The sequence below is a fragment of the Nannospalax galili genome, unplaced genomic scaffold, assembly GCF_000622305.1.
Source record: "Nannospalax galili isolate Female #2095 unplaced genomic scaffold, S.galili_v1.0 scaffold242, whole genome shotgun sequence".
Classification (NCBI taxonomy): domain Eukaryota; kingdom Metazoa; phylum Chordata; class Mammalia; order Rodentia; family Spalacidae; genus Nannospalax; species Nannospalax galili.
Genome location: NW_008348081.1, coordinates 2,389,076 through 2,407,258, shown reverse-complemented (window position 1 = coordinate 2,407,258; position 18,183 = coordinate 2,389,076). Strand labels below are relative to the sequence as shown.

General features: G+C 38.5%; 1 protein-coding gene across 1 annotated transcript in view; it reads left to right on the top strand.

Moving 5' to 3' along the window:
• Tusc3 (tumor suppressor candidate 3) overlaps positions 1-18,183 on the top strand; it is a gene marked incomplete in the record, with an annotated part of 221,011 nt that overhangs the window by 51,721 nt on the left and 151,107 nt on the right. Inside the window, 1 exon segment of the mRNA XM_017800973.2 lies at positions 4,381-4,550. Within this exon segment, the coding sequence (XP_017656462.2) occupies positions 4,381-4,550 (170 nt within the window).

Genomic DNA, 18,183 nt, shown 5'->3' with positions numbered 1-18,183 from the left:
GCGAGGCTATAGATGTAATACTGCATAAGCTAGAAGGCACTGGGGAACACAGATGCCAGCCTTATTTATCTTCTTAATTCATTCAGCACAGGTTCAGGTGGAGTAAAAGCTGCTGTCCGTCCCATTTTACTCAAATAGGTGAATATTTCTGTGGGAAGTACTTCCTGGATTTTGCCTTTGAAGACTTGAAGCCTTAAAGTGATAGCTAAAAATGATCCAGTCCTGCCAAAAATATTTTAGGATATGTAGATAAGCCAAAGCAGTGCTGTCTTAGAACCCAGTTTTGAGAATGGTATACTCAGATACCCACCTCCTTCACTTATAAACTATTTTTTGACAGTTTGCTGTATATTTCCATACTGACTTTTGCAGCATGTATATCAAAACTAGAATTTTAATTTTGAGAAACTAAACAACTTATATTTCATGTTTGAGTTTTAAAAAATTTACATCTGTAAATTATATGTTTCAAAGAACACGTGGCCTGCTGTTATTAGGAGGCAGTTGTCTATAAAGTAGTCATGTATCTGTACATCTTCAGCACAGCGCGAATAGGTTTACTGCTGTACTTTTTTCACATTGTTAGAGAAAAGCTTTGAATGACAGTGATAATATCTCCAGGCTAAAGGGCAGATTTACTTCTTGACCATAAAAACAGAAATATTGGGGTTGGAAACATGGCTCAGCAGTTAAGGACCCAGGTTCAACTCCCAACACCTACATAACAGCTAACAGCTGTCTGTAAATCCAGTTCCAGGGGATTTGATGCCCACTTCTGTCACCCATGGGCACTGCACAGCACAAGTGCACTTACATACATGCAGGCAATGCACTCATACACATAAAGATAATAAATAAAATATTAAAAAACCCAGAAGTATTCCCTCCCCCAACTAGGACAAAGGTTGTGCAGACTTGCTAACAGTCCTTTAATGATGGGGTTCCATAGCAGAGGGGAATGCTTCATTCATTAAAGTACCCTTTGTGGAGGCCTAAAGACTAGAATTGAACCTGGTAAAAGCTGGGTGTGGCCACACACATCCACATCCCCAGCATTGGCTGTGTGGAGATCTGAGGCTCTCTGGAGCTCATTGACCAGCCATCCCACCTGAAATGATGAAGTGATTCAAAGGTGCAGTGATAGCGGAATACAAGGCCACAGATCTCTGGTCTGTCTGCATATGCACATATATGCACACATATTCATGCCCATACCCACACATACTGGCATGAACGTGTGTATACAGCTACTTGCACACATGCACAAAACAGAAGATTGGTGTTTCCTAAACACTGGATTCTTCAACTGTTGACAAACCCACTGCTTATATGGTACCAATTTGGGTCACTTAGTCCCCATTGGGATGCAAGGGGCAACATGAAGTTCATGCTGACTCTCCCACCCTGAGAAATACTTTTGGCTTTGGATTTGCTTGTAGCCTCTATTAAGTAGAGTAGAATATTTGACCTGTGCAGTTATTTTAACTGGTAGATATAATTGTGTTATTTGAAAAAAAAAAAACCCAATTTGAAGAAGTTCACAGTGTGCTATGTTTGTATTTAATGTGAAAACTGTGAAAATATTTTAGGAACTCAGATAAGTAACAGTTTCTAAGATCAATTCCCTTCTGCCCCCATTAGTGCTTTTTACTCTGCTTGATTTCTGTTTTGAGATTTCTGTCTTAGCTTAAAGCATCACAATTCTTAAATATTTAAAACACACATTATATTTATATAATGTATTAGTTAAATTTTAAGGCTTAAGATAATTTGTAGATAATGAATTGATATTATTTTGTAGATAATATATTGTTATTATTGTTTGTTGTGAAGAGTTGAAGACTTTTTACAAAAGCAAATCCTGTGAATATATGTTTCCTCTAAGGCAGACCACTAGCACGTTAAGCTGAATGTGGAAAATATTCTCATATTTGCTTCTCAGAATTAAGCCTAAGAACTAACGAATACTGTCTGTGTAGTTTTCAGCTCCGTGGAACATGTTGACAAGGCAGAGCAATCTTTCCCAAATTAATTTAATTTGATTTTTGGGTTTAATAAGATTATAAGTCTCTTATAAAAATGTACTGTAGTATATTTTCAGGCAGAGTTAAATTTCAAACAGTTAAATATATTTGCATCTTAGTAATAAGATTATTTTCAAGTTAGGAGTAATTTCATTTCTTGCCTTTTTGTTAGAATCACCTCATACCAAGTAATTAGCCATGATTTTCCTTTTCCTACAGTTAGCATGCCATCATATGCCAGATGACCAAGTGAGGCATCCACTCTTTGGCCAGGTTTCACTCCCTCCTTCCACCATCCTGTTTGTTTTGTCTTTTCCTTTGCTCTAAGGTGCACAGAATACTTTACTGAGTCTTTTCCCCTTAAAGCCAGCCTATCTCCCTTCTCCTTGTTTACAGGTCTGTTTCTGAGGGATTCATGGGAAGCCAATGCCGGGTTTCTATTTGAGAATGAGGGAAAAGAGATCACACATCTCCTGAAATTGTGTAGTAGAACTGACTTAAATTTAGCAATCCAAGCCTCTCTTCTGACCACTGACACTTGTGTTATTCTCAAGGGCAAGGAAGTTCTTTTTCTTATAGAAATCTCTTCTGGTTTGGTTTCTCTGATAAAACACTCACCAAAACCAATTTGGGGGATGGGTGGTTATTTGGCTTATGAGTTATAGTGGTTTTAGTTCATCATGCAGGGAAGCCAGGGCTGGAACCTGGAGGCAGGAGCTGAAACAGACCATGGAGGAGTGCTGCTTACTGCCTTGCTCCCCTGGCTCCCTCAGCTCCTTTTATTATATAGCCCAGACTCACCTGCCCAGAGATGCCACCACTCCTGGTGGGCTGGGCCCTCCTATATTAATTTTCAGTCAAGAAAATGCCCCACAGACATGCCCACAGGTCAGTCTTACAGAGGAAATTCTGTACTGGAAGTTCCTTCTTCCCAAGTGACTCTAGTTTTTGACAGACACTGACATGCACAGATTCCCTTTAGAGGTTTTTCTTAGGCCTTTTCAAGTACAGCAGATTGTCTGAAGAGCCTTCTGTTGAGAAGCTAGAGTGCTCGCTCCTCTCCCTGCCCTCTCCTCTCTTTGCTCTCTCTTCTCTGCCCTCCCTGGAAAAACAGCATGTCACCAGGAGTCCAGTTCCTCCTGTGTTCTCTCCAGATCACCTCCTTCTCACTGGCCCACCTCTTGATCCCCTATTCCCTGTTCCCCCTTCTCTCTGTTTCCCCCTTCTCTCTGTTCCCACTCCTGCTCCCCCTTCTCTCTGTTCCCCTTCTCTCGGTCCCCCCCACTTTTCTCTGTTCCCCCCTTCTTTCTGTTCCCCTCCTGCTCCCCGTTCTCACTGTCCTCCTCCTCCACATTCATCACCCTGCTTACATCTGTCACTGCAGATTTATGTTTCCTGTTTTGGTCCTTCATAAATAAAAATTACACACTTTTTATACAACTTTCACTGGAAAGATTTCTTTATCTCATTGTATCTAAATTCTTAAAGAGAAACTTAGTTAACGGCCCCCCAGTCCACATTTTTTTTTAAGAGTAGTAATGAGACCACAGTTTTTTTCTGTTAAGATTTTCCTTTTGGTCTTCAGCTGGGGTGGAGCAGTTACTTTCTCCCACTGGGTTATCCTCTCCTTGTCCTTAGAATAGAGAGCAGAGCCAGACTTCCTTGTCTGCACCTTTAGCATTCTTATACTTTTGAATTCTCAAGCAAACAGTTTGAGAGATACCAAAAGAAACCCCCCTAGGGAGCTCATTGCTGTGTTATTCCTGAAATTTTGGAAGTCCCTCTCCAGTCCGCCTTCCATGTGTGTTAGAGGCTTCTTTGATTCTCTGGCAGAACTTTTAGCTGTATATAGTGTGAAGGTTTGAAAATTCATTCCATCTTTCTGGACGCAGAAATCTGGTTGCTTTTCTGGATGTGAGGGCTATCTGGCTGTGACATCTGTCACCCCATTGATTGCTAGGGTTGATTCAGTTGATCTGGCTGGCTAGGTGGGTGTCCCCTTCCTCCCACAACACAGCACATGTGTCCCTCCTGAATCTTGGAGCTGGATCAAAGACAGATCTTCCCCACAGAGGAGGACTGACTTTTCAAGGATAACAAGTAGAGTAGCTGTGTTTCCCTACTAGAACCTCCAAACAAGCTCCCAAAGACTTTGTAACAAAGATTAATTGGTTAAAATATGATCTAATAATTCTGTTTATATAAAATCTAATGTAAAAAATTTTAGGTCCTCATAAATCTAGTTAACAGAACAATCATAGATTTATTAAGAGAAAGTGAGGAGAACTCTCAAGTTTGGGAGAGGTTCCAGTGGAGAAATACCCTTATAAATTTAAATACCTGTCTTTAAATGCAGAATCTTTTGGCTGAGAAAGTAGAGCAGCTGATGGAATGGAGTTCCAGGCGCTCGATCTTCCGAATGAATGGTGATAAATTCCGAAAGTTTGTGAAGGCACCTCCTCGGAACTACTCGATGATCGTCATGTTCACTGCGCTTCAGCCTCAGCGGCAGTGTTCTGTTTGCAGGTAATTTAGATATTCAAAACCTTTAATAAAGCATTTTCCCAGGCTTAAATGTTTACCTTAAGATAAATATGTATAAGAAAATTAATTTTTAGTGGAAAATATACTTGTGTATTGAAATATAAGTTCTAAATCCAGATATTCTTTTGTAGGCTAATATTCTTTTATTGTAGGCTTGTAAACCTTTTATTGACCAGTGCCAGAATATTCATTAAAACTGACATGTCATCTTTATGGCTAGCTTTTCCTCTTGTAGGTCATTGGGTAATGTCTATGGTCTGTGAGGTAGTTCCATGAATGTACTCTCTCGAAAGTCTTACAGAGGGGACTCTGATCTACTCAAGGAAGCACATTTACCTTCAGGTGCCTCTAATCATTAGAATCTTCTTTCTAGATGATAGAAGTAAACTATTTGAAATGAATGAAATATTTGTCAGTAGAGATGAAGCAAATTTTGGGCAAGGACAAATATAATACATAATGCAGAGAAAGATTTTTAAGTTACTTAATTTTCCTATCTTTGTGACCACATACCTGACAAAATCAGTTCAAAGGGGGAGATATCTAGTTTGGGTCAGCTTTGCAGAGACATATTTCATGGTTACTTGGAGCCTGCAGTACATCATGGTGGAATGGCATGTGGAGGAAAGCTGCTTACTTCCTGGCATCCAGAAAACAGAGCAAAGAACCAGGGCTGAAATACTCCTGTCAGAGGCATAACCCAGGGCTAGAGAGATGGCTCAGTGGTTAAGAACATTGGCTGCTCTTGCAGAGGACCTTAAATTGGTTCCCAGCACCAACCAGGCAACTACCTACCATCTGTAACTCCAGTTCTAGGTGACCTCATACCCTCTTCTGGGCATTGCACACTTGGGTCTACTTACATACATTGCTAACAGTACACTCATACACATAATAAAAATAATAAAAAATATTAAGGCATACCCCTACCAGCTCACTTCTCTGTAGAGGCTCCCATTTCTTAATAGTCCATTCAACTACAATCCAAATTCCAGTCTAGTTGTTATATTTATCAAGTTTATTTTTTTATTATTGGATAGTAATTTCATGGTATGTTTGTTTTGTAATTTCTATATCCATATGCCTGTGCTAGGCCACTATCAAAATCCAGGAACACTAAAATTATTGTGTAAAATTACCCCCAGACTATATGTGTCAGGTGTATGTGAAACACAAATGAATTTCTTATATGGCTATGATTCCTTTCGCCCAAATATCATTATATCCATGCACACTTTCTAGAATGTGATGGAATCTTAAACCCGAAGTCCTTTCTTTTAACTCAAGTGTTTGGATAAAGGATAATCAGCTTGTGAAAATAGAGCACCAATGAGCTTTCTCCTAATGGCTAGTGCTGATGTCTTTTCATATGCTTACTAACCTTGAGCCCCTTTTCATCCACTTGCCCTTTGGAGAGCTTTGATCAAGTACCTGTTCTTGTCTTTTGCCAACTTTGAATAGATTTTCTCCCCCAAATTTTAGGATTCCTAATATTTTTATTTAGATACCTGTCATTTGTCTAATACATACCTTTCAAATATTTTCTCAGTCTGTGACATTTTTTTATTTTCATTATAAGATCTTTTGTTTGTTTTCATTTTGATGAGATTCAGTTTATTAGTTTTTCCATTTATAATGATTCTCAAATTGAAGGACCCTGTCCAACCCCCCAAGTGCCAAATATTTTCTTCCTCTTCTTCCTCTTTTGTTATGTTTTGTTTTTTAAATTTTTTTTCTTCTAAAAGTGTTGTAAGTTTTAAATTTATGCATCCTACCTCAGGAAAACGTTATTGAATATGTCAATTGTGTTGTAATGATATGCTTCTTCTAAGTATGTTGTTATTAAATAAATCATTTTTAAAAATTAAAAAAAAAAACTTGATCAAGTTAAAGAAGTTCCTCTTTATTGCTAGTGGCTAGGAGTTTCTTTCATTAAAATCATCACTGGAGGTTGGATTTTGCCAAGAGTCATTTCGGTCTCAGTTTCAATGATCCATCTTTAGTGTGTTTATGTAGTTGTTCTGTCAATTGACTTTGAAAATGTGAACCGTTTTTTTTTTTTTTGCATTCTGTAGCTTGATTATAAAATATTTTTATGTATTTCTAGATTTTATTCGATGATATTTTGTTAAGGAATTATGCATCTTAATTCATGATAAAATTTAACTATGCTTTTCATTTTTTAAAATCATTGATAGCCGGGCATGGTTGTTACATGCCTTTAATCCCAGCACTCGGGAGGCAGAGGCAGATGGATCTCTGTGAGTTCAAGGCCAGCCTGGTCTATATGGTGAGTTCCAGGACAGCTGGGGCTACAAAGACCAAAAAAAAATGTCATTGACTAATTTTGGTATCAGGTAAATGCTAGGCTCATAAAATTAATTGAAGAATATTTCTTCTTTACATATTGAGAGCTTGTGTCAATTCCTCTTTTTTTATGAAAATTCTTAGTGAAATCATCTGGTCCTGAATATTTTTCAGGCCCTTTAAATTACAGGTTTCCCTTTTCTGCATGTTTGCAGACAGTGTCATTTGTTTCGTGGCTTCACATTTTGTCTTTTCTGAAACAAATAGTACTTATATTATGGAAATTTTGCCTATGGTATACTCACTGTAGAATTAGGAAAGTGTTATTATTATTTTTTTAAGCTTTTACAATTTCATTAGAATCTTAAAGAAAAATCCTCAGGGCAGGAGAGCTGGTAATCTTGGCAGCTGCCTTGAGGAGGTGAATGGTAGTAAGAAGGAAAGAAAGCCATGAAGCCATGTAGATTTAGAACCTGCATGGGGTCAGACATGTGGCTGACTTGCAGCCACATGGCTTAGAGAAGGAAACTTAGAGAAAAAGTGAAGAAATACAAGTTACTAGGGGCAGCCCAAAGCCTCAGAAAAAGCAGGTTTAGTAAGAAAGGCATGAAGAAGAAAAGGAGAAATTATGCTTTCCTGAAGAGTTCAGTAAAGTGGATAGACTTATGGAAACCTACATGGCTGTGGCTTGTCTGGAAGTTCTGTGGGGATCTGAGCTAGTTCTAGGCAGGAAATAATTCACTATCTTATTAACATACCAGGTATTCTGCCCATCTATTTAGCATAACTTAAGGTGAACCTGCCTTCCTGGGAGTGGTTCTATCACCAGGTAATTGACCAGTGAGATTGGAAAAGTGGGTCCTGCAACAGATAGACTAGACATGTTTTATAGTCTGGACCAGTTCAATTTATGGGGCTTATTGATACTCTAACATTCCACTCTCTGAAGAGGTAACCCTAAAATCTTTAGGGATAAGAGCTCCCAAATACTTTTTAACCTTTTTGGCCTTTGAGACAGAGTACGTTGCTAAAAGGCCCAAAGACATTTTGACTTTTAGCCAAGGAAGAAACTGGCTACTTTACTTTGGGGTCTTTTCCCCCTAACTGCCTAGTCAATTTCTACCTCCTATTTTTATCACATCACCCTCTGAAGAGGTTTACCCAAATTGCCAATAGGGAATCGGGACACAGACCGCACTGTCTTCTTCCATGCGGAACAGGGATGCAGGGTGAGGCAGTTGGGGCACCCCCTTCAGTGGTTCTATTTAAAAGACTTCCAAATTGCATAACTCTTAACTATAGGGAGAAAAGAAGGTCCTTGACTGGTGCCTAGAATTTGTGAAGGCGAAGTAAAGGCAAGAGTAGTTAGTATTACAAGTTTTAGACAGGGAACCAGAGAAAAGTCAGAACAGGGCAAATTTTAAATGTCCAAATCAAACTCCATTGGGATTTCTTGATGAGGGCTCCCAAAAGCATCCATCTATTGGTTCCTCCTCATTTTCCTTTTGCCTGCTAAGGCTGGACTGATGATTGATGAACTCAGGATTTGTTTTCAGGCACTTTGGTAACTGTTGGAGTGACTAGAATCAGTTCTGTCTTAAGTGACCTCTAGATAGGGAGAGAAAACAAATTTAGGCATCATTTAATTTTTAGGCTAGAACAATAGTGGGTTGGGCACTACAGTATTGCGGATGAAGATTTGAAGTCTTACACCTGAGTAGCATTGTCTTATTAGGAATAAAATCATCAATGAGAGATAATTATCTAAATAACATCTTATAAGAACTTAATGTCTGGGATTTGTAATTCCTTGAATCTTTGGTTATACTTTCATTTTGGGTGTTTAAGAACATGTAGTTGGCCCAAGTAAACCAATTTATTTTTACTTCTAAGGTCGTTTGAGGATCTGTTCCTCAGGGGTCACATGGGCTTGGGAGGAGCCCCTGGCTCCTTCTTAATTTTTTTAAAAAAATTTTATTTATTATTTTTATCTTATGTGTATGAGTATATTGCCTGCATGTATGTGAGTGTACCAGTGTTGTGCAATGCCGTGGAGGTCAGAAGAGGGCATTTGATTCCCTTGGAACTAGAGTTAAGGACGATTCATAGCCACCATGTAGGTGCTGGGAATCGATTCCATCCCCGGTCCTCTGCAAGAGCAGCCAGTGCTCTTAACCACTGAGCAATCTCTCCAGATCCGGCTCCTTTCTTTAACCAGTTCCATCTATATAAAGATAAGTCAAAGGTCCTGCTTGACCATAGCTGGCTTCACTTGGAAGCATGGAGGAAATGTTCCTCTGTGTTGACCCTCCTCTTTGTAGACTTGACACTGGTTCAAGTTCATCTTCTGGGATCTCTATGTCCTCCTTGAACAAGAGAACAGGTGAGTTACCACAGTTACAGGACATTTCAAGAGATGTTCCATAGTCCCCTGGAACTTAGTTTACCTTGGAGGGCAAGGAACAAAAGCTGTCCTTTAAGTCCCTCTGACTAGATTAGTATAGGCCTCAAAGTATGAGTCTTAAACACCTGAAAAGGTTAGTTCCACCAGTCTGGTACTTTTAATTACCACATGCCATGTACATAAAGCTTGGGTAAAAACCAAACATTCTTAAATAAACCTTGATGAGACACCCTTAAATTGGTTGACTAAACTATGACCTTAGAAATTTTCAGATTATCTATATAATTGTCTCATCCTTGATAAATCATAACAAACCTACACAGACCTCCATCACATGCTTAGGCTTTTTTATTTTTAATCTTTGCACATAAATCCTTCTTAATAAAATATCTTCATTCTCATATCTTTTAACATCTTTTACTTTTTTAAATAACCATGAGACATAATAACTAACAAATAAATTTTCCATCTGTTGTGAAAATTCTTTTCCGGGGTTACTAAGCAATGTTTATCTTCTTCTAAGGTTCTATTGTGAAACCAACATTTGATTAATTAGGAAAGTGTTATGTTTAAAAGACTGGTTTTCTAGAGGAGTAAATTGCTGATTTGTGATTATTTTTTGATGGTACAGAGAAGTTTGAGGATCTAATAGACTGTAGTGATGCCTAGATTAAACATTTGTATGCTGAAATAACTCAGATGATAGTAGACCAGAAAAGGAAAGAACATCTGATAGAGGGATGCCTTGGGGTTTGTCAGATGAAAATGGTAAATTGTGTTACACAGTGATACAAGTTTAAAGGAGGATCTGTTAAATAATTGTGACTGAGCAGTGTCCTGAGATTTGTCATTGAGCCAAGAGAGTTCTAAGAGAGACTCAAGGGTTGGGATTATTGTTCAGTCTGAAGAACTTACCCAGTATGCAAAAAGGGCCTGGATTCAATGCCCAGTGCTGAAAAAAAACTAAATGGACTTCAGGACTGACCAGGGATGTTTTTCCTGAAAACTCTCTGAGGGATGCAGAGGGCAGTGTGAAGAGTGGATGAGACCACAAGGTGACACCCAGGCTGGAAAAGCAAAGAGGACTTTCAAGAAAAATTCTTCAAGTTATATTTCCATTATTTATAGCTGTCTATGTATCTATGTATGTTAATATAGAGGCATACATATGTATTTTCAATGCTTTTGAGACGGTATCACTACATATGTATCCTGGGCTGCTGTGAAACTAGCCGTTTGGTCCTGGCTGGTCTTGAAATTGCATTTTTTTTCTCAGCCAATTAGTGTCAGGATTGCAGGTGTGTGCCACCATACCTGATTGTCTATAACCATGTTATAAATTAAACCTCAGAGTCATTGTAGACACTTTGAAAAAGGTACTCTTTCAGCACTGACTACTTTTTTTCTCACATGAATGAGTTTTCCTGGTTCCTACTGTATCAGTGTAATTGTGTGTGGATTGTTTCTGTAGTACTGGTATAATTCTGTAAAGTCTTTGAAAAGTCCCTATTATTTTAAAATCTTTGTGCTCTTCATCTTGTCACTTTTCTGCCTTTTTTTTTTTTTTTTAAACCTCTTTGGGGAAAGATGAAGCCCTCTTAGAATCTTAAGTTCTAATTTGATGCCCTGGTTGCTTGTTTGCAGAAAGGTTGGTGACTGAGCCCTTAGCTTCCGTTAAATCTTTTTCACAAGTCATTCTGCTCTTCCCTCACACAGTTTTTATTCTCAAATTTTAGAATTCAATTCTCACCTCCCTCACTGTAAAAGTCAAAGTCTTTGGCCAAATAAAGTGGTTAATTGTGACTACTCAATACAATTCTCACCTCCCTTAACTGTGAACTCCACACTTTCTTTATAAAATTATACTTTGGGAATATTACTGTAATTGATTATATGTGTTCTTTCACACAGTTATTCATCTCCAGATTTTACTATATTCTAAGAAGAAAGTATTCTTCTTTACAGGTTATTTTGTGGATCAATAGATTATAAAAACTTTTGTGTTTTTACTTGTAGAGTTGGACAAAGTGTATATCTAAACAAAATTTTGATGATGTGCTGAAGATTAATATAGTATTGAACTTCAAATAAAACAATAGTAAATTGCAAAAATTATGGTCAATAATTTATTACACTGATGTTAGATGTTGCCTGTCCCTACATTATGTATATATGCACATATGTTTTCACACAGATGTATATGCACACTCGTGTCTTTCATTATTATGAAAGGTAGATATGAAAAAATTTATGGATGATAACATTAAAGCTTAGACATTCTATAATTTATCTAAAGTCACATAGGAAATAGCTGCCCGAGTGAGGACTTGTGACTGGAGAGCCGTTAATGCCTAATGCTTTCTCTGCGGGCATGTATTCGTCATTGTCCTTGTCCTGAGAATTGGAATTTGTGCCTTGCTTGTGCCTTCCCAGTTAAGATTATTAGTCTTGTAGAGCAGGGATCCATCAGCCAGCATTTCCTAAACTCATCATGAAAGCTTGGTTTTTAAGGCAGCACCTTCTAAGGGTCTAGTGTTCATGAATATATCTAGCTGGAGCCATGTGGGGAGCAGCTTATAGGACTGTTTCATTGCAGTGATGTCATAGAATCAGGGTCTAAAATTAGTTAATAAGGTGAAAAGTGTGTACACATTAATTATGCTTGCACATCACTGAAAGCCTTTGTAAGTACACTACTTTATAAATGATTTGGAGAATAAACCCTTAGTGCTTCTTTTATTGCTCAAATAATATTTCTCTGAGACATTAGGTTTTTACCTTTCTCATTTGCTTGCCTATTGACCAAGATATTTCACTGTGTCAAAAACTAGCAAACTCTGCTGCCATTCACATATTTTTCTCCTTCATGGTTTGGTTGATAGATGAGAAATATTCTTGACTTGAGTGAATCTATAACCATTTTAATGGTAGAAATGATACTGGAGTGATTACTGTGCTCTGTACTCTAATTTTATGTTACAGACATGTGATGTAATTTCATTCTATTAATGTGCTTTCTAGGTATTTCCTAGGAGTGGATAGATTAGCTCCTTCACTATATATTGTCGCCTTTGCCTGAATTCTTTTCTATTTTCTCTATTCTTTCCATTCATTGTCTTGCTTTTAGCTCAGCTCCCACCCCTTTGATAATTTGAAACATACAGGAAATTGAGACAGTAGAAGAATGGGTAGCAGTCTTACTCCTTACCAGGATCTGCCAATGGTGACATTACCACCTTTGATCTGCTGTCTCTCAATTAAAGGTCAAATACTATCTGTCAGAATATCAGCAAATACATTTATCAATTTTAGAAATCAGGCATTATTATTCCTAAATTCACTAAATGCTTTTAAAGATAAAGCCATTCTTCCATAATCTGAGGCCACATTCTTGCATTTTTTAACCTAGTCAATGTTAAATCTGTAGAATATGACTGTTGAGCTTCTTGGTTCCTCTTATTCTGTCATTTCTGTATGTTAAGTAAAAGTGTCTTGTCTTTGTTTTAATGATGTTGATGATTTATTTTTGTTTTTTACATGATTCTAAACCCTTGCTGTAGATAGTTACCATGCTGTAGATTGGTGTCATTTTCTTAGATTTGGGTATATTATTTGGTATAAGAGTAATACAGACATTGTTCACATATGCTCATTGCATCATGTGAATAGGCACATAATATTAGGTTGTTGATATTCCAGTGCTGAGATTGAATTTAGGTTTGATAGTCATTAGATCTGTTTATTGTGCAATATACTTCTCCATTGTAATACCTATCTAGAGGAGGTAACTGGGTTTAGAGTCAGGATACTTGGTTAGCATGTGAAAATCCTGATTTCAGAAATGTTTTACCAGTGGTAATAAGAATACATTGATAACCCTTGCTCAAATTTGATGTTATACTGGTAATCTTGAAATGGTGACTTTTAAAATGTATCATTCATGGGTTTGGGAGGAGCCCCTGGCTCCTTTCTTTTACCAGTTCCACCTACGTGAAGATAAGTTAAAGGTGCTGCTCGACCATGGTTGGCTTAGCTTGGAAGCATGGAGGAAATGATTCCTCTGTGTTGACCCTCCTCTTTGTAGACTGGACACTGGTTCAAGTCCATCTGGTGGGGTCTCTGTGAGGATAAGTCAAAGGTCCTGCTTGACCATGGTTGGCTTTGCTTGGAAGCATGGAGAAAGTGATTCCTCTGTGTTGACCATCCTCTTTGTAGACTGGGCACTGGTTCAAGTCCATCTGGTGGGGTCTCCTCGGACTCCTTGATCAAGAGGACAGGTGACCTACCATAAATAGAGGACATTTTGAGAGATGCTCATAGTCCTCTGGAACTAGTTGAACTAGGAGGGCTAGGAGCAAAAACTGTCCTTTATGTCCCTCTGACCAAATTATTTTAGGCCTCAAAGTATGTCTGTTAAACATCCAAGAAGGTTAGTTCCACCAGTCTGGTTCTTTAATTACTGTGTGTCATGTAGATAAATCTCAGGCAAAGACCAGTTGCTCTCAGATAAACCTTACCTAGACATACGTTTCTTGATCTGCTATGTATAATTTAACAGTAGGTTGTAGGAGTAATATGGTTCCCTCTGGTTTTCAAAACTAGCTAGGCATTATTTATCTCTCACATTGTCTCACCCCTCCATCATGGGTCAACACAGAGGAATTATATCCTCCATGCTTCCAAGTGAAGCCGCCAAAGATCGAGCAGAACTTTTGATTTATCTTCACATAGGAGAAACTGGTAGAAGAAAGGAGCCAGGGGTTCCTCTCAAGTGCATGTGACCCCTGAGGAACAGATCCTCAAACGACCTTAAGAGTAAAAATAAATCGGTTTATCTGGGCCAACTGTATGGCCTTAAAAACCCAAAAGGAAAGTATAACCAAAGATTAAAGGAGCCAATATAATTTCTTAAGAGTCCATATGCATAGCTAAACGCTACACAACAAGCAACAATTTTCTTTCGAGTTGTTGGCCAGGGTGGCCAAAAGGACTACCAGATAATAACCCAGCATAGAACTGGGAAAATGAACAGCAGACCCCAATCTTACCTAAAGGAATATCGACAGGTGATTACTGCTAGATGAGGAACAGCTGACCCTCCTAAAACAAAGCCCTCTAGATAGGCTGACTACATTCACCAGGAGGGCAAGTAGTGGGGAAGGGCTGGGGTTGCTGACAACACAGCAGACAGTAGCAGGGATATCAGAGTGTAAGGGCTCTAGTGGGGGGAGGGAGGCTATGAGAAATTGCCATCTGGGAAGTGGGTGTATAGTCGAATAAGATGGTTTGCAATGTACTGTGTTATACACACACACAAAAAAAAATCAACAAATTTTACAAAAATGTATTATATTTGAGGAGGAAGCATGGAAATTTACATCATGCTAATTAGTAGAGGTGATAAACATTACCATTGAAGTCTACCTGATGACTTTATAGACATACACAGGCGCCAAGGATCCAAGTGCAACTGATTATGACTAGTAATAATCAGATGCACACAGATTAGAGATGCATGCGCCAACATCTCAGTGTTAGTAGCAACAACAATGAGTCTTTCTACAAGGAACAGTATATTCTAAAATGAAATGGAGATCTCTTTTAAAGGTTAAAAACCTCATTCAATTTTATGTCTTCTTATGTCTTATACTGAGTTCAGTATTGTATAACTGTGTTAACTCAACTGTGAACCTAGAAACTTGCACCCACTTGTGAAAGAGATGTATTCTTGCTCTGGAGTGTGTTACTGAATATGTTAAAGCTATAGTGAAATGCTTCTTCTAATCATGTAGTTATTAAAAATTTTTAAAAAATGATTAAAAAATAATAATTCTTCAAAGGATAAAAATTTGCTCCTTAATAATTAGTAGATGTGAAAAACATTAACATTGAAATCTGCCTGGTGACTTTATATCCATGCTCACATGCCAAGGGGCTCAGAAAGTAACTGACTGTGTTTAGTAATAATCAGATATATAGAGATAAGAAACGCATGTGCAAACATCTTAATGTCAATTACATTAAAAATGAACTTTTCTGTATGAAACTGTATTTTAATAATGAAATGGAGATCTTTTTTTAAAGGTTAAAACCTCATTTAATTTTATGTCTTATAGGGATTATACTGAGTACAATATTGTATAGCTGTAATAATTTAACTGTAAACCTAAAAATTTATAGCCAATTTTGAATGAGATGCATCTCAGGAAATTGTTATTGAATATGTCAATGCTGTTGTAATGAAATACTTCTTCTAAGCATGTGGTTAATAAATAATTAAAAAATATTTCCTTTGTATTCCTTAACTTTCACTTCATCAACATTGTTGTCCTTCGAGTCATTTGCTAGGTAGTTACTAGCTTTTGGATTAGGCCTGGTGCAAGTTTTGTTGGTTTTTTTTTTTTTTCCTGTGTTTTTGTTTTCTATGTTGTAACCTTTACATATGTTGGGATTTATATTCCTTCCTCTTTATGTGTGAAAGAAAGTTCCCAGAAAGAAACCCTGCACCTTGGACTGAACTTCTGCAAGGCTCACCAACTGATTATCACTCTAGAGATTGTGGAGAGTCTGGAATGTTGCAGATCTGTAGCCTATTCACAGATTGTCTGGGGATATCTTTAACCCCGCAAATAGCCAAACATTGCCTACCCTGTTTCTGAATTAACATTATTGTGACTAATAAAATGTATTAACTTAGCAGACCACTGGGTCTCAGCAATCAAAAAGCATTGTGGCTTCTCTGTAGAACTCACAAGAGTAGGGAACTTCTAGTCCATTAGGCAGATGTGTGGTAGACAGTAGTGTCCCCTCCGTGATTGCTCCCCTGGTCTTGTCAGCGATATGTGTTCTGAAGGGCTCTGAGCACAGTCTGTGCTGCAGTCCTTGACAAGCGCAGCATCTGCAGCCTTTCCCTTTTTGTCCTCTCTGTGTTTGTTCTGTGTTCAGTAGAGTAGATTTTCAGAAATGCCTAGAAATGCTTATTTGAATCATAGCCCGTGGCTGTCCTCCCCATCCCCCAATCTCAAAATTTTACCTGTTCTTGAGTTAGAAGATTTGCTGAACTTCTAGGAGAGGTGGGTTGTGTATAGAGCACAATGCCATGATTCCTATGTGGGCTGGAAGTGTAGCTTCTTAAAACAGCATATGCTCAGTGTAGAGTTCCATCCCCAGCAAAAAATAGCAAAGTAGCAATGAGCTAAATACAGAATTTAGGAAAATGCTAAGCTGTGCTTATCATCTCCACAGCTCTAATGACAACAGATATGGAGGGGAAAATGATTTAAACCAAAAAAGGGATTTTTAACATTTGTGTACTCATTGTGTGTGTGTGTGTGTGTGTGTGTGTGTGTGTGTGTGCGTGCACATGTCTGTGTGTCTATGTTTCTGTGTTTCTGTGTGTGTCTGTGTCTGCGTTTCTGCATGCCCTAGCACACTGTGTAAGCTGGACAGCTTACAGGAATTGGTTCTCCTCTCCCACCATGTGGGTTCTGGGGATGGAACTCAGGTTGCCAGGCTTAGTGACAAGTGCCTTTATGGCCGATTGGCCAAACCATTCCACTGGCCCTAAATCGAAAAGTATTAAAAGTTAAATAGAACATAAAAAAATTAAGAGAAGAACTGGGAGCTAGAAAGCAAAAAGTTGTAATGTTCGGGAGATTAAAAAGGGAGAATTGTGAAAGTAAAGGATGAGAGGGATGGAGGGAGGGAAAGAATTTGACTGTTAGAAGGAGATGCTCACATGATGGGTGGACCAAAACGCTGCTGGGTGGAGGGTTTACAGCAGGACCTGGGCCTGTATTTTCCACCTGTCATGCCTTTTGTTTCTGAAGCTCATTCCCTGATGTAATGGCATGTATCTGCTCAGAATCCTGACCCTCTAAACCTGACCGTTTGTGTCACTGCTCTTAAGAGGAAAGCATGTTCCACTTCTTTTCATGGCTCCGAACCATATGCCTCTTCATTCATTTTTCAGTGGGATTGTCTGTGACATTCCACCAGTGCCACGTGAGGTCACCAGATAGATGTTGGTCAGGAAAGCATGGCACTCCTTGGTGTGAAAAAGAAAATGTATGAACTTAGATTTCCTAAAGCAGCAATGTTGGGCCTGACATTCTCAAAACAGTTCCCTGTGTTAAGTTTCTTTTCTCTTGCTGGGATAAGACACCATGGCCTAGGGCACTTTAAAGAAGAAAGCGTTCATTTTGGCTTATGGTTCCAGAGGGATAAGAGCCTATCATGACAAGGAGGTATGGTAGCAAGGGGCAGGCATGCTGGCAGGAAATGAAAGCAGAGTGCTCACATCTTGATAAGGAAACATGAAGCCAAGAAAGTGAACTGGAGGAAGGGTGGTTACCAACTCACAAAGCCCAACCCCTGTGACCTACTTCCTCCAGCAAGGCTCCACCTCCTGAAGAGTCCATGACCTCCCCAGACATTGCACCAACTGGGGACCAGGTGTTCAAATACTCGAGCATATGGGAGAAATTTCTCACTTAAACCACCACACTCCCTATTAGAGAGGTTCTCAAGTGCTGACCTACAGTGCTGCCTCTAGATCAGCTAAGTTCAGACTGCCTTTCTTTTTTCTTCCAATTTGGTCCCTTGTGTTTCTCTTTTCCCTTCTGTTTATCCTCCCCTCTGCTACACTGATGAGATGCTAGGAACTCAGTGCCTAGGGATGGGCTTTCTCATCCTGTATTCCAATAACTAGAGTTTCTGGGTCTATCTAATAGTGAGCTTCAGTAATCTCCTCCCTTCACCCACCCACATCCCAGAGAAATTCTTTTAATTCTGAGGTAGAAAATGCTATTAACTACTAATTTGCCACCTTGTCCCCTCCCCTTGTGTCCATTTAAATTTGAGAATGATTATATAAAAATCCCTGTAGCATTTTATTTATTCTTA